General features: G+C 40.8%; 1 protein-coding gene across 3 annotated transcripts; it reads right to left on the minus strand.

Moving 5' to 3' along the window:
• Nucleotides 1-8,275: 8,275 nt before the first annotated feature.
• Nucleotides 8,276-23,873, minus strand: LOC138108033 (plasminogen-like). 3 transcript variants are annotated; one of them, XM_069010081.1, is made up of 12 exons: nucleotides 23,765-23,873; nucleotides 20,812-20,947; nucleotides 20,070-20,176; nucleotides 18,662-18,776; nucleotides 17,470-17,633; nucleotides 16,767-16,896; nucleotides 16,525-16,643; nucleotides 14,887-15,049; nucleotides 13,882-14,012; nucleotides 12,863-13,022; nucleotides 11,305-11,406; nucleotides 8,276-8,599 (listed from the first exon to the last, which is right to left on the minus strand). In XM_069010081.1, exons 1-12 carry the CDS (start codon nucleotides 23,811-23,813, stop codon nucleotides 8,482-8,484), a joined length of 1,494 nt encoding a protein of 497 aa, XP_068866182.1. In that variant the 5' UTR covers nucleotides 23,814-23,873; the 3' UTR covers nucleotides 8,276-8,481. The 3 variants fall into 3 exon arrangements, with proteins under 3 accessions (XP_068866182.1, XP_068866181.1, XP_068866183.1); XM_069010080.1 differs by lacking the exon at nucleotides 23,765-23,873 and adding an exon at nucleotides 23,387-23,582; XM_069010082.1 differs by lacking the exon at nucleotides 23,765-23,873 and adding an exon at nucleotides 23,387-23,579 and having other exon boundaries at nucleotides 8,511-8,599; nucleotides 11,217-11,406.
• Nucleotides 23,874-24,495: the final 622 nt, after the last annotated feature.

The raw sequence follows: 24,495 nt of genomic DNA on the forward strand, positions 1-24,495 counted from the left end.
CATATGAGGAAGGCAAAGAGGCTTCTTCATCCTGGAGAGGAAAGGGTAAAGGGTGGGATCTTATTGCTGTCTACAGCTAACCAGTGAAAAGCTGAGGGAAAATGGACCCAGAATCATCCTGGAGGAGCATCAGTTGAAGGACAAAAGGCAAGGACACAAATTGCAACCAGAGAAGTTAAGGTTAGATATGAGGAGAAATTATTCCTCCATTGAGGTACTCAGACACTGGGACAGGGCTCCAGAGAGGGTGGGATTTTCATCCTTGGGGGCATTCCAAATTTGACAGGAACAAGGCACTGAGCAATCTGACATACCTGAACCTGCTTTGGGCAGGTGTTGTGGTGAGCTCACCTCCAGGTGTCCCTTGCAATCACTTGGCTGTATTCCATGTGCACTCATGATTTGCAGCAGCCAAAACATAAAAGTTCAGTTTTTAATTTTCTACAGAAATCAATGCTATGTTTTAGTTCAGGGGCCTAGATTTCATTTTCCTCGTGGTTGGTAAAATCTTCCTGGATGAAGTCTTCTCCTTCAGAGGAATTTGACAGCTTGGGAAATGATAGTTCAAAGTGTCAGGAAAATTAATCCACAAACACCAGAGGTTTATGTCCAAAAAGGAGACAAAGGAGTCCTGTTACTTTATTTGAATAAAGGAAGAGGCCATGGGGCATTCCCCTGGGGTCTCTCAAATTATTAGAGGGTGCAGCCTCCTTTTTATCCTGATTTCCTGGCTGCATTTCTCTCTCTCTTTCCCCATTGGCTGAGGTACTTGAGAGGTACAGACTTCCCGAATCGTTTAATACAGACCCCCTTCTAATGTATACCCCCCCTTTTTCTTTTCCTTTTCCTATGGAATTTATGGTTCTTCCCATTGCTTCTTCTGTCTCTCAGTACTTATCTTTACCTATCAGCAGACCCCCAGTTTGTTTCTAAAGACAAATCTATCTCGTTCCTTTCAAAAGCCTAAGGAGTATTAGGTGGGAGGAAAGTGAGCAGAAGAGCAGTATGGAATAAAGAATACCTACATGAAACAGGAAAGTGAATCACTGACATGTTAGGCACTATGCTCAGTATTTTGCCTTTTACATTTTCAACAAAAACATGTACTTCACTAAGGACTATTCTCCTTGATTCCACAAGTGGCAGAACAGTGGCAGGGAGACTGTCACCGGTGTTTTATTTGCTTCCAGTCAACAAAGACTGATATTCATCCTTCTTTTACTTTGTTCTGCCTCTCAGAAGTCTCTAATTAAAGATTCTCTTCCACTATGCTGTCTCTGTTATTAAGCTTCCAAATAAAATACATCAACGGAAGGCTTTATAAATAAAAGAGAGAATTACAGGAGTAGGAGGAACAAAAACAAAACACAGCTTTCTGGATCTTTTTTTCTAGCTGTTGACAACTTATGTTCCCAGGCAAGTACATAGTAAAAGAAGCATTTACACTGCATAAAATCCACAATAACCCTGTGGGTTTCCTAAATCAAAATGTTGTTAAATCAAAAATTTGTAATGTGCTTCAGTAGTGACTCACGTATGTGCTTTCAGTTATTTGCCGATGTTTATGAATCCAGTCCCCATGGCAAAAAGCACGTGAAACACTCCCAAGGCCTCCACATTCAGGAAGTCAACAATGATTCAAAATGAAATATTTACTAAGTTCTCCCACATGAACAGTTACCTCTGATTATCCAGCCAGCTACCAGAGCTGGTGATTACTACCTCTCAGTGCTAACTTGCTCCCATTTTGTTGTTTTATGCTGCAATCCCTCAGTATTGTGCAGCCTGCCTGCCTCTCCTTCCAGCACAGTGCAGCAACCCTGAGACGGCACCGGCCCGGCTGTCCTTTCTGCTGCAACTTCTGTGACTTCCCTGGCTTCAGGACATGAGTTTGGATTTGAACAACCCCATTGCCATCAGGATGTGTCAGGGATGGCATTGGATGCAAATATTTCACATGTGAAGGGACACCATCGCTTCTGCCATGAACTGTTGTCACTTTGCCATTATTACTCGGTGGCTCTCACTGTGAGGTGCCATGTGAAGCTCGATGTTACTGTCCAGTTTGGCGTGGTCAAAGCTTCTATGCCCAGTAACATTTTAGGTGTCCGTAGCCACTCTCCAAGCCATTTTCATTCAAACAGCACATAGGAATGTTTTAGCATGTGGTTGATTTATCATTATTGGTTTTATTTTCATTATGTGCCCTCGGACACTCACACTCAGCCCTGCCCTTTTGTTAAGGAATTAGCATATCAAAACGCAGAGTTGAAGGTGATAATACCACACCCTGCAACAGAATTAGTTAAGTTACAAAGGACAGAGACTCTTGAAAATTTTACTGGGGAAATGAAATAAAGCTTTCTGAAGAGAAATCATATGGTAAAGGACTCTATAATCTTTTAACCATACTGCTTCATACTAATGCATGAAAAGTTTAAACTTGTTAGAGGTCAGAGAACTGATCCCTCTTCCCCCTCCAACATGTGATAAAAATACTGGGAGAGTGTGGGAAGTGGCAGGCTTCCTAACAATGCCCAAGAAGGAGCTGATACTCTGTTGGCCTTCTCCCAAATTATTTTTATTAATTCCAAAATTTAAAGATCAGGCCCGAGACAAAAAACTCTCAGAACCACCCCCAAAAGGTGAACTTGGAGTGGGGGGCAAATTTGAACATCCCCCAAAACTCACCGAAAATACAGGGACATTTAGTTCCCTGTATTTTCAATGAAACGTTGCCTAATACTCGTGCACTGCCTCCTTCTGGTGGCAGTGAATATTAAACCTTACCTGCTGCTAGAGGCCAGTGGTGGAACTGCTGCTCCAGGAAAAATGCTTTCATCGTTTTGCAAGTTTGTTGTTTTACTACACCCTCTCCAGCCAAGAGACTGGGTATACGTCCAGATGTGAATGAAGTCAGCTGTAAGCAAAGAAGAACACAGAGGAACCGCACTGGAAGCTGCAACAAAATACAAAGACATGAACTATTTAATGTATTTTATTGTAAAGTTTTGCATTTCCAGGGCAGTGTTCCCAGTATACCAACACTGTTGTTTGTTCCTGGGTTAGTCAGCTATCCCAGCAAGAGCTTGTATGAATTGTAATAGCAAGTATGGCTTGACATGCCAAGAGAATAAGTAAGTAGATAAAAGAGAGGGATGTCTTTTTCACTGAGGACCACTGTAACATCACATTGATAACTGGTTATTTAACAAATTAAAAGTGAAAATGTCTCAAAGGTTGGCTGGCTACTCCAACTTGTTTTGCCTACATAATACTGAGAATACTCATCAATATTATTAAACACTAGGTAAGATAAATTTCATTAATAATTGTCGCAGTTTTGACTTTTTATTACTATGTTTATATTAATATATGTTTATGTAAGTTTGTATGATATTTGTTTGGGTTGTGGGGATACCTGGACATGTAAGATTATGGACTCCAAAAGGCAAGGCGGCCTAAATTGAAGTCGCCAAGCTATCTTGGAGCCTGGCTTACAAGTCCAAATATCAAAAGTAGTTGTGTAAATTATCTAATGTTAGAGAATGTTAAACTTCACAGAAGGAAGGTGCTGCCTCCAAAAACACACTGGAAATCATGAATGATCTGCTGGACTCTTGGGGTGCTGAAAGACTGCTGCATGAATTCTCCCCCCTAGCAGAGCCTGATTGTCCTGCAATTTTTGGACTCTTGAAGTGCTGGGGGGAATGAACTGCATAAAGGGATATTAACTAGATTTATGAATAGCAGCTGCCCACTATAGGAGTTTCAGCATGCTTTCCTCTTCTTTCCTTTCTGCTCTATCTACTAGATCAGAGCAGGAGAGGAAAGGTTCCAGTGCAGTGGTTCCAGTCGGTTGTCTCGAGATATGGGGCGGTTGTTAGAGACTGGATGAGTTCAGTGTCTCAAACCAATGCCAGCACGTGTGTGGTGGGAAGGGGTCAAGCCTTGCTTCTGGTGACGCAGTGCCCTGCCCCCAGACCCCCAGCCTGGCTGAGCTGTCAATCAATCAATCAATCGAGCAACCAACCAATCAATCAATCAATCACACACTGGGGGAGGTGCTAACCCAGCTCCTGACTGGCCAAGTGACTGGAAGTCCTGCCTAATAGGAGGGCCTACAAAGGACCAAGGGTTTAAAAGAAGCTGTCCAGGAGGTGGCCATTGTCTGGACCCTGCCTTCTCTTGGTTTCTGTATGGGGAGACAGGAGGAGGTAGATATATGTGTGTTTTTTCCATATCTCTTCTGGCATTCTGTCTTTATCTCTCTTTCTTTCTTCATGTTCTAATCCTCTTTCATGGAACATTTTTGGGAAACAAACTATCTTATGGTTTCTAGGTTGAATGGGCTAAGTTTATGCTAAGTTAATGCTAAATTAATGCTGCATTTCTGCTAAGGTATAATTGCTTTATATTGAATTTGGTGTTGTGTTTACTATTTTGCCAAAGTTCCTTAATTTTCTGAGTTTTTGCCAGTAAACTTTTGTGTATTTGTGAACTCTTGAGAAAATCTGATTAGGAAATGTCTTTGCGCCTACAAGAGTAAAGGAGCTTCAGTTTAACTCCGTACATGTCGGTGTCCGTGATATAACCATAGAATGGATGAAAAGAGTGTGGAGTGAGCAATCTCAGTGCCCTGCTGTGATGCCCTTGCAATGCCTTTTCTAGCCACAGTGTCCCTAAAGCTGGAAGCTCTTTTACTCTCTCAACCCTAACCCGAATTCTAATGTCAGCTGGACACTGTGGCAATGGTCCTCATCACCATGGGTGGCACAACTTAGAATGTGTGGAGCTGGCAATGTTGGCACCCTGCCATGGTGCCCTTGTAATACCTTTTCAAGTTCCAGTGTCCCTGGAGCTGTAAAGTTCCAAAATACATCATTCCGTTCAAAACCATGTTGTACAAAATGAAAAGGTCTCACAATATGGCTGGCTACTCCAACTTGTTTGCTTACATAATACTGAGAGTACTTGTCTGTATTTTTAAAGTACTGGGTAACTTCATTAGTAATTATCTTATTTCTGACTCTTATTGCTATGTTCATATTCATATATGTTTATATAGGTTTGCCTGCAGCATTTTAAGATAGTCATATTTTCTCACTGGTTGACACAGTGGGTGGAAAAGGTTCATCCCTCAATTTAGTTTTGGGAACTCATTATTGAAACTAATCTGTGTACCCCTTCCTATCTCTTCAGGGTAAAGCATAAAATTACCAAGGGAAGTGTGTGTAGTAATGCAGTGTGTGAATGTAGTAAGGAATGTGTGAAGTGTAATTGTGGTGCTGAAGTGGCAGCTGGAAAGTTCTTTCCAGCTGTAGACAGGGAAGGATTAAAACAAAAATTTAGGTCAGAGAACCACTGAAGGGTTTGGTTAAGTTGAAAAGGTTTTTGGTCTGAAATCATGACCCTGAAAATGATATGCTGAGGAGTTTGGAATGAATGAGTGTTATTTTATCTTTGACTCCCACCCCTGAGGCAATCCAGATCATTTTAATGAGTAGAATTATACTGTATGTTGTTTCCAATTGTTATAAATAAAGTATGTAATTCGTGCTATTATGTATAAAACTGAAATGTAATAAAACCATGCAAAGACAGAGTTTCAACCCCCCCCCCCCAACCTGGCTGAGAGGAAAATTTCACAATACTAGAGCAGTTGAACAAGAAGTTTTTTCAGCACAGATGTAATCAATAGGTGAGGATTCCACCTGTCTCGGTTTGAAAGACAGGTGTCTGCTAAGGAAGTCAGAAGCCCCCCTTGAAGTGGCAGATATAACTCCTTTCCCTCTGAGTTATTATGATTTTGAAATCAAGGGTCTTTAGGCAAAGATGTGGGAAATAGGAATAACAGTTCTTTACTATATATATATAGATAGATAGATAGATATATAACCAGTCGAACAAAACAACAACAACTATGACAGTAACAGCAAACACAAACCCAGTCCCAGCCTTCTCGGCTGTCGGGCCCTTTCCCCTCGGGTGCAGTTCCGCTCGCAGCCGACAGGGATCGCTGGCGGCTCCCGGTGAGCAGGGCAGGTGCGATGGTTCCCCCGCGGCTGCAGGGGGCGCTCCGGAGCGAGCTCGGGGAACATGCGGCTGCTCTGGTGCCCTGGGATCCCGGGGAAGGGTGGAACAAAGGCTTCACAAACCGCTGGGCAGCCGGTCCTGGACTCCCGGAACAGCAGGCTGGAATGGCAGGCTGGAGCAGCAGGCACAAACACAAATCCCGGGTGGCAGACGAGATGTATCCAAAAGGGGAACCCCCCGGGGCTCCAGGCAGGCAGGGTGAGCACGGGTACAGCGTAGCGAAGGCTCGAAACAGCAGCGGTGCAGGGCAGCCACAGCCCAGCCTCCAGCAGGGCAGGGAAAGCAGCCTTGGGATCCCGGTGTTGTTCCCAGCAGAAAGGAAAGACGCCGAAAACGGGAACCAGCAGCTCTTCTCTCCACAGCTTCTCTCTCCAGACTCTGAGAGCAAACTCCCAACACGCCCAGGTGAAACAAAGAGTAGCCAGGCCCACCCCACTCCCAAAACGGGCTGCTCTGCTGCTTTTGTCTTTCTTAAGTACAGTCATTTGTCCCCTAGCAACATGCATATGGGAGAAAATTCCTCTAACAGAAAAAAAAACTAGGACAAAACTAAAACCCCAGCACCACCCCAGGTGGGGTTGGATCTTATCACCGGGACATTAACACTATGATGGCTTGATCACTATCTTCTGATATCTACATCTCAGCTGATAAGGAATTGGACATTCCTGGAACTAAAAGTAACTGTTCCAGGAACCAGAGATGGCCCATTCATCATCAGAGATGGCCCATTCATCAGCCATGATGGACAATTCATGACCCAGGAAAGGCTTTGTGCAGGCCAACTTTGGGACAAGAAAACATCATGAATATGCTAAATTGTGAATAGACTAGAAGTAATTTGGACTCTGCCCAAAACCTGTATAAGAAGGAACCAGCCGAAGCAGCATTCGTGAACTTGGGAGGTCTGATGCAATAGAGGTCAGATCTATGCGTGTTCAGCCAGCTCTGATCCTGGGCTCGGGGCTGCTTTTCTCCATCGTGGCTTTCTGTGTGACCGATCTTTCGGCCGCGGAATAAAAAGATCTTTTTGGAACTCAGCTTACAAGTCCAACAAGTATCACAAATAGTTGTGTAAATTATCTAATGTTAGAGAATGCTAAACCTCACAGAAGGAGAGTGCTGCCTCCAAGAACACAGGACATCTTGGATGATCTGCTGGATTCTTTGGGTGCTGAAAGACTGCTGCATGAATTCCCGCCCCCTAGAGCCTGATTGTCCTGCAGATTTTCGACTCACAGGGTGGTGGGGGGAATGAACTGCATAAAAAGATATTAGCTAGGTTTTATTGGTGTAGCAATTGCCCATTATTCTTTCCTCTTCTTTCCTCTCTACTCCCTCTGCTAGATGGGACTAGGAGAGGAAAGGTCCCAGGGTGGTTGTCCCAGTTGATGTCTTGAAACATGGAGTGGTTGTCAGAGACTGGATAAGTTTAGTGTCTTTTTTGGGGTGTTTGGAATGCTTGTGTGCTGCTAGGTGAGGCAGCACTCTGCCCTGCCCCCAGACCCCCCAAGCCCTGGCAGAGCTATCAATCAATCAATTAAATGGGGGGGGCGGTGGTGCTATCCCAGCCCCTGATTGGCCAAGCAACTGGAAGTCTCTCCTTAGGGGGAAGGCCCATGGAGGCCCAGGGGCTTAAAAGATGGAGCACGAAGTGAGCACATGGCCTTGCCCCTGCCAGTTTCCTGGAGTTCCTATCTCACCCACAGTGGAATCCTAGGAGTTGGTAGCTCTATGTGTGTATTTCTATCTCTCTTCTGTCTGTCTGTCTTTCTTTCTCTCTGTCTTTCTTATCATAATTCTCTTTTCATGGAACTTTGTGGGTAACATAACATCTCATAGGTTTAAAGGTTTCTGGGTGAAAGTAAATGCTAAATACTAAATTAATGTTCAGTAATGCTATTAGTGGTTTTGTGTTGAATATGATGTCCTATTCAATCCTTTTGCCAAAGTCCCGTAATTTTCTATGTTTTTGCCAGTAAACTTTTGTGTGATTTTTCACCTCTTGAGAATATCTGGTTGGGATTTCCCTTTGCACCAACTAGAGTAAAGAAACCTTCAGTTTGGTGCCTATTTAAGTATTTGGGGTGTAACAGGGGTGAAGCAGGAGCCTTATAGCTGCTGCCACATGCAACATGGTTGACTCACACAGGTACAACACGGACACTGACAGACAGTAGCAATTGGTCAGCTTGCCTATTGCTTTGCAATAACTACTTGCACTCAGCCAGTGGTGGTATTTATTTAAGATTCCTATGAATTATTACATAATTTGTAAAACCATACTTGGAATGTTGTTTCTGACACAGGGACTGCTTTCCAGAAAACTTAGCCTGCATCCAGATTCAGTGGGAAGCCATTGCATTCTTGATCCAAGAAACAACACTAGGAATTCGGACAAAACCAGGCTTTGATGGCTGAGTACAGTCCAGTCCCCAAGAGTGACTCCATATTGGACAAATATGTCCTTCTCTTGGCAGACCAGAGGTCTTCCAGCTTCAGCCTAGGGAGGAAAAGAGAGTATAAAGTGATGCCTCTAGTAATAGAGACACTAGGCATGCAAACAGCAAAATACTGGCAGGAATAATATTGTAACTCCAAAGGCCTCAAAATGTGACTGACACAAGGACTTGAGAGAGAGAAAGTGTTTTATTAGACCTGCTGGTGATGCCATGATGATTTTTTGCCTTTTCTTTTATACCCCTTTTATATACCTTTTTATGGCTTTTTGTATTCTTAGTGCTTTTTGCCTACATTCTTAGACTTAATTTTGTTAAGCTAGGAGACTAAACATCTTAGAAGCCTTGTAGATAGGGATCAGAAAGCCCCAGACACCAAGGTCCTCTCCAGAACACATTTTGTAAACTGAGACAGAACATCCAGGGGAAGGTTCCTGGGGAAGGGGGGGCTCACTCAAGCCTCTCATTGGGGAATTTTTGATAGATATGCTAATTAGTAAGACCTATATTGTTATACCAGATCTTTTGGGGGTGGGCATTGACGTGTCCATTCTGGTGCATTCAACCTGGATGTAGTGCACCTAAGGATCCTTAAAATAAATACAGAGGTAAAGCCCCTTTCCCCCTTCTAACCGTGTTTGAGTCTTGATTTTAAGACCAGGAAAAGGCATCACTGGAGTAAAAGAACTGGGGGGAAAAAAAGTAGTTTCTAAGCATCCAGGCCATGCTCTTGGTCTGAAGATCCACCAGTCATGGATGTGAGTACATCCCCAGATCACTGTGAGGTCAATTACACATAAAAAAATGGAAGTTTCCTGATTTTCCACATCCCCGATCTACTTGATCTGGACAAAAATAATTAAACTGTTTTAATGCTGTTCCTTAAAATCCAGGCATGCAGCATATAAATACCTATGTCCAATGATTTTTGACTCTATCAATGAATGCACTGCCCACAGTCTCTATGTTCAGGCAGTGTATTACAGGCTTTGCTTCAGGTGAGTGGGGTATTCACAGCACTGGGCTAGTATGAGTAGGATATTACCCTACGCAATTTGCCTGCTAGTCTGGTTGACTGTGTGACTTAAGAAAAAAATGCTGTGTATACCTCAGTTCTTGGGCTTCGTGCAGAATCGTTGAGCTTCTGAAACTGTTTCTGAGCCTTGAAAGTCCAAATTATATGCATTGACCTGCTTATACTCAAAGATTATTCTTACCTCACAGTTATCTGTGCTTCCCAAAGTAAATCCACCACAAAATTAACTATTTTTGACACTTCCATTCATAAATTCAAGATGATTACATATTCATATGAAGGAACTTCAGGCTAAACATTTTCTGTAACATATTGCAAATATCTGGAAAGATTTCAAGGTTTTTACTAAATTGGTATCAGTAAGCACTTTGATGAGAGAAGCTTATTTCCACAGCCCATTAGACTGAAAGAGCAGCTTTTGCTTCCAAGGACATTGCTATAGGTACTTTTTTTCTGCTGCATGTAGGAAGAGCACACAACTCAATTTAGGAATGTATCTTTTGTTCAACCCTTCCACCTTCCTTTGCAAAATAAGTAACCCATGCAAAGCTCCACTATACTTTCAGAAATGTCATACCACTTTGACCAATGTAGACTATTAATTAAGGAACTAAGAAAACAGGACAGAGCAAAACCTCGTTTACCTCATTTTGCAAAACAAAGCTGCCTGTGAGCAATACAAGCAAAGATCACCCCCCTAAAAACATAAAGCACAACACAAGCAAAATTCCTATAATAATAACATTCATGTATTTCAGTAGCACATGGCTAGAGAAATACTAGAAATGTTGTCTGTTTTCCTCTTGTTCATGTAAATTAAAAAGATATCCTTCAGAATGCACTGTAAAATGACATAGGCTATAGGACACGTACTAACTAAAGAGCACTTGCTGCAAAATTCAGCACTACAGGTCTGAAAGCTGCAGGAGGGATGCAACTGTTACGTTGCAGGCCTAGTCAGTGTCCTGGTTTTGGCTTAGAGTTAATTTTCTTCTTAGTAGCTGGTACAGTGCTGTGTTTTAGGTTTAGTATGAGAATAGTGTTGATGACACACTGGTATTTTGGTTGTTGCTAAGTAGTGCTTATTCTAACTCAAGGACTTTGCAGTTTCCCATTCTCTGCCAGTGAGGAGGTGCACAAGAAGCTGGGTGGAAGCAAGGCCAGGATAGCTGACCTGGACTGGCCACAGGGATATTCCAACTGTAGAAAAACATGTTTTTTACATGCACTGGACAGAGCCACTAATTGCTGCTCAGAAACAGGCTGGGCATTGGTCAGCAGTTGTATTGTTCGCTTGTATTGCATCACTTGTGTTCCTTGGGTTTTATCCCTCTCTCATGTTTTCATTACAATTATTATGGCTGCTCTTATTATTATTATTATTATTATAGTTACTATACATAATTTTGTTTCAATTATTAAAGCATTCTTATCTCATGACTCTTTTTTTTTTTTTTCAGTTCTCCTCCCCACCAAAGAAGGGATAGGGGAATGAGTGAGCAGCTGCATGGTTCTGGCTTAGTTTCTGGCTGTGGTTAAACCATGACACTCGAGTAATTTTGATGGATTGCTATTTCCTTTACCCACAGGTTCTACAGGAGGTGACACTTATAGCCAGCTGTTACCAGATGTGGTTGGTGTAGTCGGGCCAATGTTTTGTTCCATCATTGCAAGGTAGTCATTGGTGCAGGCTCTTGTGTATGATCATCACACCTCTTGAGATTGCAGTACTCCCATATTGTGTTGGGGTCAGTGGTGAAACACCATGGGCTGCTGTCACCATCTGGGTTTCTGCAATAGTTGTCCCTCAAATCCCTGCACAAATAAAGTCTACAGTCACACTATGTACATCTACTATGTACAAATAAATACATTTATTATTGGTTTTATTTATGGCCAGATATGCTATTACCAGCAAACATATTCGTGGCTAGTGAAGAGTTATATTTCACATGCATATTGGAGTCTTGAATATATTTATGCATAAGGAAACATAATTCAGCTACTGGCTTATACTCTTATACTGGCTTATAATATACTATTATATTCTGGCTGTAGTATTTCAAGGCATTGAGTACCTAAATAATTGCCCCATATGGCAATTATTTTAATTTCTAAGTATGTATGTATAAGCATACACAACTGTGAGAATGTGTGAATTAGTAATAAATATGGAGGAAGATTCATACTGTTGGTGGGCACTTAGGCTTTTCCAAAATTTTTTTAAATGTCAAAGGGTTCATTCTCATATTCAGAAGAATGGCAAATAGATGCTTATGCAATTGGTTCCCTCTTATATTCCCCAAAACCTGTTTCTACTGACTTCAGTGAGACCGCTACCATGTCTGTGCTTGCTGGGGCACGGGGGAGTAGAATTTCTCTCTTCAATAATTTGCACAGTTGCAGTGTTTCCCCGTCCTGATTCACAGCACAGTCTCAGAATAAAAAAGAACTGAAATGCTTTTTCTCTGAGTATGACAGAACATGATTTCCACATTTTCACAGCTTGATTTTAATTTTTTAAAGTGTTTTTGAAAGATATCATCCCCTCTGAGGATGCTGAAGTTTTTTGATGCCAAAATAGAACTGAAAATTTCAAATTATTTAGGGTGACATCATAAAAAGGGCAAAAAATAAGAAAAGTATCACCCTTCCTGGTTATAGTTATAATACACCAAGCATGATGTATTTCCTCACAATTGTAATCCTGTTGCTTTCCTACCCTTACTAAAAACTGGCACATTAGTGATGTTGATTATCTTATCACTGGTCCAGTCAGTGCTGGTACAGTTCTGTTAGTCTGAAGCAGATAAGGGGAAATTTCAGCGTATGCAATTCTGAGTGCCCATTTCCACCTTAGAACACTTAGGTGGTATTTCTAAGCATGATATATCTGACTGCGTGTTTTGCATCATAAATGCTGTGTCCTCCCCCGATTAAATCATTAGAAAGGCCACAACAAAAAGTCTCAAATTCATAAACAAAACACATATTTCAGCAGATGCCCAGTCTCTGGATACAAGTCTCCTGGTGTTGGTTACAGACGATCAGATTTAAGAGTAAGGGACACAGCTGTATCTTACTCAGAATTTAGATAACAAGAAAACACAATTCTTAAAAATGAGACTAACAGAAAACCTTTCTGTATCTTAGAAAAGTTGACTCTTACAGACATATTCCCTATCAGTGTTTCAAAGCATAGATGTGCAAAGATAATATAACCAGCAATAGTTATTGCCAGAGAAAGCGAGAAAAAGTGAGATAAACATACGCGTCTGGGAATCTGTCTGGGGTTTTTATGTGCCTGTGTGGGAACATGGAGTTCCAGGCCTGGCACTTCTTTCCCGATGCAGTGACAGAAGTTGTGCCACGATAACTCTGGCCTTTGCCTCGGTAGCACTCCTCTGGCAGGGGAACTTGTATGGGCACATCTGCAGCGAACAACAGAAACTGGTCTTTGGCATCATAATTTTATGTTCTTACTGAGCAGGCACAAGAAAGCCTCAAACACAGCATGACAAAAATGAATGACTTGTTTATGAAGACAGCATCCAGTGAAATCATCACACCTGCAGCAGAAGGGCATTTCCAAACACACTGAGAAAACTTTCACTGTTTTAACTGGTTATGTTAGATGTTGTTCAGTGAAGGTGGTATTCACCAGTCAGTTTCATTTTGGCTTATGTGAACATGTTAGAATTAAAGATAAGAAAGTTCAAGAAAGTTCAACTTCAAGAAAGTTGAAAAATCCTCAAAGATTAGATACTGGTGATTGTGCCCATGATAAATTTCTCAGACATTATGTTAAACTTCAATCTCTCTATTATCCTTTTGGTTGTGCTAAGACTTTCTTGTTATTTTTTGTGCTTAAATGAATGAATGTTTCAGTGTGATTTTTATTGCTTTGGAAGCTCCTATCCTGTTTTTGTTGCTAATTTCCAAAAATGGGAGTTCATTTTATTTAGCAATTTTTCATCTCTTTAAACTTGCTTTTAATTTTTCAATGAACTTGCTATAATTGGCCTGCCTTTGGGAAAAAAAGGAATATAAAAGCATAAATATCTTTCATTCTATAAATCTTCTGTTGAGTCAGTTAGTGATTTGCAACCAGCGCTGTATTTCCTTAACCACTGAAAGTTTGATATTTGGCAGATTTTGCAATATGCCAGGCAGACAAACATTAACAGTGACAAAGTGACTGAAAAAAAGAGTTAATACATTTACAATACGAAACAATAAATCTTTCACTGTTTTAAAGTCCTTATCACAAGTACGCTCCACTATCCATACCAGCAATCCCTTGATCTGTCCTGTCACAGGAAGGAATTGTGCAATATTCCCATCTTATGCTGCTGGCGGTGGTGTAGCACCAAGGCTTCTTCTCTCCATCAGGGTTTCTACAGTAATTTTCCTCTAAGCCCCTTAAAACAGGAAACAGGAACACTGACTTTAAACCATTCATAGAAATCCAGAAGAGTTGTGTGCATGACTATTAACAACTACTGCATGCAGAATTCAGCTCAGTGGTGTATTTATTCTTTCTGGAGATTGATTAACCCATGCATCACTGCTTTGAGACTAATCAATGATCTTTGACTTTACGGTATAAATGCTGAAGATGCAGGAAGAACTTTTCCAATGCTTACACTTTCTGCTCTTTTTGTTGAGGCCAAGATGCAGCAGTAACAGCTGACTTCAAAACAGAAGGCACTGATATCCCTGAGATTACAGTCAGAACCAGGCAAGGCTGGATGTGACAGACTGGAAGTGTGTAGATAGGAGCACTGGTGCACGCTGCTCTCTGCCCTTTGATAATGGACAGGGTTTCACGTGCCTAGGAAAACTTGCAGCATCAAATTACAGAGCTATAAGCCAGGTCAGTCCCAGCTATTCCTGCACATTCCTAATGCTTTGCAAACCCAGCTCCTCTGACCTTGGAGCACAAGGATGTATTGGAGTATGTTGTCCTTGGAGCATCACTCTTCCAGAAGAGTAATGCATTGAAAATGTGCCAAAACACAGCCAAGGGATTTTTAATATAAAAGTAGTGAACTACTTATAGCTCTACAGTGGGATGTGGAGGAGACAGGTGAGAAAAATACCTGAGAATAAACAGGGAGACAGAAAAAAGTGAGGAGCAAGACTTGGACAGGAGTAATGAGCACTGACAAACAGTGAGAGTACAACATGACAACATAAATGAGGAAAACCTGTGCTCGTTTTGCCTCTGCATTTGGATTCATAGGGAATAACTCTGTTCTTTGGTATTTGTTACAATGATGAGACTCAGCGTACTTGCAGGGGTATCTGTCAGGAATCCAACCATGTTTGTGAGGAAACTGTGTGTTCCAGTGTTGACAGGCATTTCCTGATTCAGTGATGGATATCCTTCCTCGATAGTCTTCTCCCTTCCCTGAAAGACACTGGGAGTCTAGGCCAGAGACTGGTGGGTGTGTAGCTGGAACAGGAAAAGAAAAAAATAAAGGAGAGGGGAGGGGAGACCACAGAGGGGAAGGGAGAAAAATACTGGTAAGTAGTGCTTTCAAAAATATATAAACCCCTTTGTTTCTGTAATGTTGAAGATGCTTTTTTTTTTTTTTTTTTTTCTTTCAGCAGAGGTTAATTGGGTTAAAAGCCATGTCAAAATCAAAGAGTACATTTTTATGAGCCTCCAGATTGCCAGATGGATGTCCTGTGTCTGCCCTTTTACAGCAGCCAGTAAATAACTCTGCTGGGTTGAGCCAGACTGTGCCTGCTGTCCCCTGAGAGCACAACAGGAAAGGCAGTAAGTAGTCCTGTACAGTCTTGCAAACCCAAGTGAAATGGAGTACAGTAATATAATACAGGTAGCATGGCAGGGCAGAAAGGGCCAAGAAGAAATTGTGAGAGAAAGCAAAGCAGCCTTGGAGCTGAGCCTCTGGAGCCAGTGAATTGGGAAAGAGGGGCAGAAGGAATAGTGAAAAAAAGAAAGAAAGTGAAATGGTCTGCCATGTGGGAAGCAGCAAAGAAAATAAGAGTCATGATCAGAGACATAGAACCTGCAGAGGGCAAATGGAAAATGAATTTACAGCACATACCTGTAATATACAGAATTTCCCAAAGACATGAGTATAACCCTAAAAGGCTGGTGTGTTCCTTAAACTTTAAGTTTTAGGCACAGGATGGAAATGCTTTGGTAACATTCACAATTTATCATACAGAAGTCTATAAATAGTTATTCTGCCATCTGTAATTAACCATGTTGAAGAGAACTACATCTAGCAAACACACACCACTGCTTAGAGCACTGGCAAGTGCAGATACATAAGAAAGCAAGCTCTAGAGAGGAAAAACACACTTCTAAATTTTTTTCTCAAAGCGCAATCCACTTCTACAATTGGCAATGTTATCTCTTAATTCAGTGCCTTGGAAACATCCAGATTTAGTGGTCTCTGCTTAATGAGTTAAGCTAGCTCACTGATATGTCAGGTTTCTCTCGTGAGGTCTGAACTTGTTTCTCAGGATTCATCCCTTGCTAAGAAAAAGGCAGTGCTGGCTGTGCTGATCAGACCCAGGTAAAATATCACAGTGTGGCCACATGGCAATTCAGATGATTTCTGTGGGTTAGCAGATCAGCAGTAAACTACCATCTGATTTAACCTGAATGTCCTGCCTCCCAGGTAAGTTGAAAAATAAAGTGGTTAAAGGCAAATTATGGTTTCCCATAACATCTTTGGCCTTATTGCACTTCGTGACACCTGCATCCTCACTGACCATACCTGGTTTTACATAACAGAAATTTAATGAGTGATTCTGCTTATTAATGTGTACTTCTGCTGCTTCACAGAGGTATGTTTAGGTTACTCAGAACTGTGGTTTCTTGTCTTTCCCCTCCCTGCATAATTTTAATGAGAAGAGCTACCCTCTGGAGTCATCTCAGGAAATCAGACTCACAGCAACGAGGAATGTTGCAATATTCCCAGCGTTTATTTGGGCTGGTAGTGAAACACCAGGGCTGAAGTTCACCATCAGGATTGCGGCAGTAATTCATCTTCAGATCCTTCTCTGGATAGCTGCACATTGAAAATGAAAGAGAAGCTCGTGAGTCAGCTACGGCCAGATGTAGCAACAAGGCTGACTGCAGGCAGGGTCTCCCAGGCTCTGTGGGAATGAACTCGGTGCTGAGCATCACTCACTGTTTCTGGGTAAATCCATGCATATGAGGCTCTTGGGCATCCCAGCGTTGGCACTCAAGTCCAGACTCTGTTCTTGAAACTTCTCCGTGGTAATCCTCGCCATTACACTGCATGCACTCCCCTGTAGGTCCTAGGCAGAAGGAAAACAAAGCAAGGAATGCACCAATCTATTTGTGGAAGACTACATTAGAAGGAGAAGTGGGGTTTGCTCAGGCTAACAATGAAAAGAATTCAGAAGACTCTGCATTACAGCCTGGCCAAATTAATAATGCTTTAGGAATATGTTTCACTTGCAGGGAGGAATTTGTATCTGTATGTGCTGCTAGCAATGGGAATTCAGTGTGTAACACGGCACTTGGGTCAATCTTTACTCTTGTTACAATTACATAAATTACTGGTATAAGAGCAATATATTCCTTATCCAGATCATTGCAGTTCTCTGCCAGTAGAGTCAAAAGTAACAAGACAGATGAAGATAAAGCAAACTATATCAGCAAATGATTAGAAAATTTTAGTTCTTCCATGATTACAAAAGAACTTTGATAACTCAAGCCAATTAGGAAAACACCTCTGTGTTGAGAACTTCTTAAGTTCAGCTTGATTTAAATTCTAATTTGAAAACAATCTGTAAAAATAAAGCACCAAAAAGTAGCAGGAATAATATTACCTACTTGAACATCCCTTCTCTGGAAAGTATATATACCTTCTCCAGTGTGTGTGACCTGGTCCTCACACTCTGGAATGGCACAGTAATCAAATCTCATAGCAGGATCTGTTGTGTAACACCAAGGTCCACTTTCATCCCCATCAGGATTTCTGCAGTAGTTTTCCTCCAATCCTGCATTGGGGTGTTTTTCAGGTGTATAACTGTAATAGTATTAAAATTCTATTTTAATTCCCATACTTTAGTGGAACAGAAGGGAAATGTCCAACTTGCTCAGCTAGCTGTGAATTTTATTCATTCACAGTAAAATGAGAGAAACAGATTCCCCACTGTAAGCCATAAATGAAAACTGAAAAAACATTCCATAACTACCATTATTAGTAGCTTTCTCCCTAGGTCCCAGTTGCCAATAAGGAGCAAGCTTACAGCCTGCAAGGACGATGACAGTCTCAAAGGACAGTTGTCGTCCTTAATTACATTCATCCAGCTGTAGGGACAACCTGTGGCTCTATCATGTGTTTGTCTTAATGGAGCTACTTTAAAAGTTATGTATTTCTAGAGACTATTTACCAAACACAACCAGGTCACACAGAGATCTGAAGCAAGTGATGCTAGGCTTCTTCCTACAGTAATCTTCCCAGACAAGACCAAATTACTTTTAAACTATCTGAGCAAGTGTATTCAAGTTTTATTAGAATAACAACAAAAATAATTTTCAACATAAATCAGAGGAAACAGGACCTCTGCTTCCCCACTTGCTTCAGGGAGCCCAGTGACAAACAGCCCTGAGAAGACTCTACCTGGTCAGATCCATTTGACCCTTGGATACTCTTCTCGATGTTTTGGTTTTTTTTTTGACTATCTGTATGGCAGATAGAGGGGCCGTAGAGGTGGACAGATACCACCTTATACAGAGCAGAGCAATTATGACCCCCCTGTCACCAATAGCAAAATCTTCATAGTTTTTAGAGAAGGAGCATTTAATCTCCTTAAGACACCTCACATTTAGACCCAACTTCCCTAGCTGACAGTGCACCATTTCCTTATACAGATCATTGCAGTTCTCTGCCAGTGGAGTCAAAAGTAACAATACAGATGAAGATAAAGCTGTTTTAAAAAGTCACCTGACAACAGGATTTGATAACTTGCACTATAAATCTGTGTATATATATGAAGATGAAGAAGCTTGGAAGAGGTTCAGAACAGCATAAAGAATTGAAAATAGGCATACTTTGGTTTGTGGGGTATTTTATCTGCCCACTTCTGGCATGGAATACCCCTCTGAGTCTTGGCTTCTGTTCCTCTGTAGTCTGTCCCAATCCCTCTTTTACACTGCATAAGGTAAACTGAAATGGAATCAAATTTGTTAATTCAGAGGTGTTACAACATTCATTCCTGGTACTGAAAATCTGCAGATATAACTGAAGCTCATCTGTACATGCTGAAACATGTTTTACTCATGTTTTGAACCTCTTGTGCCTGCAAACATTATGATTCTATAATGTATTTTAAAAGAAATTGGTTACAACTACTAGGCATCTAATGAAAAAAATTTCTGAAGCATTGCTATAAAGCTAACAAAATCAAGTCAAGAGATCAGCTATATCAAATCACAGTTGGTTTTGACATGCAAAAAATACATGCTTATACTATTGTAATACCAAGATAAATAGGAATGTCTTTCACCAGCAGCTGGAGATTCTTTGAAAGGCATTGTTTGTAAGCACATTTGCAGTGTGGGTGTCATCCAACTATCCTTTTAAGCCAGAAAATATTTAGTTATCAAAATACACTTGTCACATAAGTGGCCCCCAAATCTTTGATTCATCTTAGCCTCAGACAATCCCAGGTATTTTTCTAGTGGGATTCCAAGGCAGAGAGAATGCAGATCTTATTGATGGTGCTTTTATTGGCAACAGACACTGAAAAATCTCCAGATATTCAGGGCAGTGATCTTGATTTCCCCTTCCTTTTCCCCTTTCTTGCTTGCACAAGAGGAATCTCCCTAAACCTCAAAATATAAAATGGAAATGTTAGAGCAAGGACAGGAGAGCAATGTGATAGAAAAAACTGAGCTTTGCTGGAACACCTTACAATAGTTACTGCCATCAAAGTTTGTGGCTGGGACTACAAATGTCTGTGCTGTTTGTCTTGCTAAAAGGAAGCTGCTGCCTGGTTTGTCACAGTACTTCTGGAGGGACCAAAAGTCTAGTCACTGCTGCTTCAACAGTGAGACCCAGGTCCCAGCATGTCCATGGCTGGTCAATAGCCTAGCCCATGGACTTTCTGATGTTGCCAGGTTCCTCCTAAATTGTTTTAGCCTGTCTAAATAATAAAGGTGGACATATCTAGCACCCAGGGAGAGGAGGTGAAGACTGTGTAACTGGGTTTGGAAGGAAGACAACAAGTAACTTCCCAGTTCAAATGGCACATGGAGACCACCATGGATCTAAGCCTTAGTATTTGATCCTTCTTGAACAGCATTTTTAGTAATGTGGCTTCTTTCTGTTTGGCCCCCAAATTCTCTGTTAGTTTTCTGCCCTGTACAGGAATTTGCTCCAGCACTGCAGCAGAGAACAGATGGATGCCATTAGAATAGGCTTGATGAGTAAATATGTAGCATCTTACTGTACACATACTTCTCTTCTCATAAAGAACTGTGTCCGTGCTGGTGAACATCACTGTCATTTTAGCATTTTCAGCCAGTGTTAAACACTCTAGCTTTTTCCTGGTGAATAGGAAAGCCCTGTTGAAATTGAGAAGGAAGCAATATTGACATAGGAAGCAATATTTTAAACGCAATTCAAATTATACAACTCATAATTATTTTTCTATAAATTATTAATTTGATAGCACTGCTATTCATTTTTATCTTTCAGATACTGCACTCAGTACTTTAGACACTGAGTAAGAGGTTAGCGTTATCTACTACTCTCAAGTGGCTCACTTATTCAGGATATATGACTACATGAATAAGTTATTGTGTGGGCAACTAGAAACTGCATTGGCAAAACATTATCAGCAGCATCCTAACTGCTCAGGCAGTGTCTGTCCCTACAATGGATTAGAAACCTTTCACTCTTGTGAAACAAAGCAGCATCCAGCTAAAAGGGCTCAAGCAGTTCTCTGTGTAACGTTGGATAAAAACAGGAGCTTGAACATTTACTATAAAATGAGTAGTACATTGTAAATCCACTCTTTACTTGATCTTGTGGTAATTTATGGGTGGAGATAAGTCACAAGCTAAAGGCACAGGCATGGGAGACACTGCTGTAGGCAGAGCTGCAGCAGAGTGGGGATGTTGGTTCTGAGCAACAGTAGGAACATATCATTGATACAGACACACACAATGGCACCGTTTTAAGATTCAACAGAAATTACCTGCAGGTTAAATTTCTTTCTGCTTCACATTTCTCTGCACATTCTTTTTCATTATTTGTCTTGTAAAACTGTTTGTTTCGAGTAAGTATCCAAACACCATCTGTTCTTAAATAGTCATCCAGTATATCTCCTCTCACTAGAAGGAAAGGAATCAGACATTACAAATGAGAATTCTGCAGTTAAGAAGGTTTGTGGATTTCAGTCCCATTTTCCATGTAGCTCGGACAGGTGGAGACACAATTTATTTTGCATAATTCTGGGTAAAAGATGATAAACTCTGAGGTATTTCTGTCTCCTGACACAATCACAGCTGAATGAATGCAATATGTCATGGGAGAAAAGCAGCAGAAGAAAGATGTAGAGGCAGTTCTGATTAGAGTTATGCAGGAGTTTGAAGGTAAAAACAAGAAATGTGAAACAAGAGTGAGGGGGAACAGAGAGAGAGACTAAGTGGTGTCAACACTGATTAGAGAAAGATGTAGGGAAGTGATACCTGTATCAAAGTTTTGGAGAAGCATGAATGAGGTGGATGTGAGATTATGGCCTGTCGTGTGGGTTGTGCAATCCCTATAGTTTTATGGGTCACTGCCTAGTTGTTTGTCCCAAGATGTCCTTCCCTAGAGCAAGAAACCTCAATCAGAAAGTTACTGTATAGCCTTTTACAGTGGCCACCATTGTTTTATTGTAATGGGTTGAGCAGACTTAGTAATGAAATTGTCAGGCTACATCTCTGCTGCAACAAATTAACCCAATATTTTAAATTAGTAAATCAATTAATGTTATTATATCCAAAAACTGCATATGCACAAGATTTATATGATGTACCTGCTAATGCATTTAACACACCTCTAAAATACTGTTGCTCACAATGGAGTTTGCCATCTAATTGACTTTTTTTCTTTTTATGTCTATAAAGATTCTATGTTTCTGTTCCTAATTTCTACAAGAGTTTTTTTCCATCTCCAGCATCAGGTTACAATGTTGCACAAGTGATATGGTTTAATTATTTCATTTTTTCAATCTAGATTATTATTGACAGATGCAGGAAGTTCCTAATTTTGTACAGCTAATGTTGTGAATCTTTCATTTATGCATTCATATTAGGGCTGAATTCACTGCAGCCTCTCTCCAGCATTACTAATTCCCATGACATATGGGCCATTCATCACCTACCTCCATATGACACAGATTCACACAAAATAAAAGGTATTTGGGCTGCTAATGAAAGTAAGATGATTAACTGGCTGAGGGCATTTTCTGTGTCTTTTTGCTGAGTTGGCTCAATGCTATAAAACCCACGTCTTAAGAAATCCCTGACACTGAGGCTTCCCATATCTAATCCTGCTGTTACAGCAGGACTACGTGGCGCACCAATAGTCTAGACTACTAATTTCTCCTGATGGATTCAGTGAACAAGTGCTTCCCCTCCTGAATTTTTTCCTAAGTTAACTGAGGTCACTATTCCAGGGGACCAGGACAGGAAAATACTCTTTTCCAGACTTTATTGACTCATCTTAAAACTCTGTGTTTCTTCAAAGAGCTCTACTTTGGATACTATTTCTTTTCAGTGACTATAAGAAAAAAAAAATACTTATTACAGTTGATTTAAGAATTATTACATGGGATTTTGGATGACATGCATAAAGTAAAAGGCAACACAGATTGGCAGAAGCTTAGATAATAGAAAGGGAAAGGTGATGCTGGTTGCATGAAAAACGCTGCAAAATGTAAACCTAAGAAAAAAAGATGAAAGATTTAAAATGCATCCAGGAAATGTATTAGTCTGACTAAAATCTTTATAAACCCAGACATTGCACATGATAATTGAACAGAATATTTAAATATATGCGAACAAACGAATTTCTTCTTTTATATATGCATCTTTCCAGATTTGAGCAATACTAAACCAGAAGACATAAAAATTGGTTTTTAAGGCAGTTGTAGATCATCACTTTCAAGCAAGTCAGCTAAAGCTGATAACAATGAACAAATAAATCCCCCACTTCCTTAGTTGTCTTTTATAACCTGGCACAATCATCCAATGGTATGTCCCTGGTATTCTGACCTTAAGTGTCTGAACTATTAAAAACTCATAAAAACTGTACTGATATATATTTATCAGTACTTTTAAAAAGTCAATTAAGTGCCATGCAGCTATATGTAATTTCAAAGTACAAGAGAGTATGGTATCTGATTGACATCTGATTGAAATGTATACTGCACATGGAATATTGATTTACAGAATTTGTAGATAAGCTTAAAATTCATATATTACCTTTAGTGGAATACCTATCTTCTTTTGGAATTGTTAAAAAGAGTTCTGAACATATTCCTGCAAAAGGTGATCTAGGTTACTGAAGAGTAAATTTCTACTTACTGCCGTCAGGAAAACAAAGGAGAACATTTTATTATAAGTGTTTGAGAACAGAATGTGAAATTTCTGGAATATAAGGGAACCTGTTCATTTTAAATTTTGTTTTAAATATTCCATTTCAAGGCTTTAAAACTCCTGTCATAAAGGATGAAGATCAGTACCACTGTGCTTAACAATGCTTGGCAGTAAGCACAGCTTTACCTTTAGCATTTGATCCAAAGCCTGCTGAAATCAGAGATGACTTCTCACTGACTGCTATGGGTTTTGTACAAGCCTTTGACAGGCTGCTTCCCAAAGGTGCCCCCATCTCTGGACATGGGAAATGTTTGCTGGGAGCCAGGAGTTGCCCATGCAGACACCAAAGCTGCTGCTCTTCTGGTGTCACTGATGAACACGACCGTGGAACAGCACAGCTCTCACTTCATTCTACAGCAACTCTTTCTGACCTGCAAGGCCCAAATCCGTCATTGTCCCGGAAATTAGTGATGCATTGGTTTAGGGATCTACCTTCAGCACATAGAGCTTGCTAGTGTTTGGCCCCAGTCTCACCTAGACAAGCAGAACGTAAAGGACTCTTACCTGAGCTGAGCAAGAAAAGAAAGAGAAAGGCAGCTTTGCTAATCCCCATTTTGGCCCAGCTGGCAGGTGCTGGATGTTGTGTGTAAGTGCACAAAGTTTTATTGACTCACACTGGAGTGAGGCAGCATCAAACAAACAAGGTAGGAGGATTAAGTTAATCATTCTCCCATGCAGTGCCCCCCTTGCCATGGCTATTAAAACAACCTTGAATTGGATGGATTACCAAATCAGTCTCAATAATTTCTACTGGATACTGGGAAATGTGAAGGCACTTTCTTCTTTTGTGGGACCTGTTTTTTTTTTCTCACATTGCTTGGCACCACTTTGCTAAGGTAAAGATGAGGATCGTAGTGGTGGAAAGTATGGCAACAAGACACAATCCACACATCTAATTCTGTATAGTTCTGGATATTCAGCTTTATGTCCCAACAGTATTTTCAGTCACAGACTTGGACTGCTTTAGATTGGAACTGCTTCTGGTTTATGCTCTTGTGTAAGTCAGTCCTCCAAAACAGACCCTGATAATGCTAAATCTGTATCAGAATTGTTTTTAACAACCTCCAGTGCCCTTTCTGGAGGAAAGAAAATGACTTCCCTCAGCTTTTTTCCATTTCTGGTTTGGTTTTTGTTGTTCATGACTTGGGAGGCAGCATTCACTTTGCTTCAGTGTATGATGTGCCTTTGACCTCCAGGCAAAGCCGCTGATATCTCAAGTCTGCCCAGACCTCAGG

The sequence above is a fragment of the Aphelocoma coerulescens genome, chromosome 3, assembly GCF_041296385.1.
Source record: "Aphelocoma coerulescens isolate FSJ_1873_10779 chromosome 3, UR_Acoe_1.0, whole genome shotgun sequence".
NCBI lineage: Eukaryota > Metazoa > Chordata > Aves > Passeriformes > Corvidae > Aphelocoma > Aphelocoma coerulescens.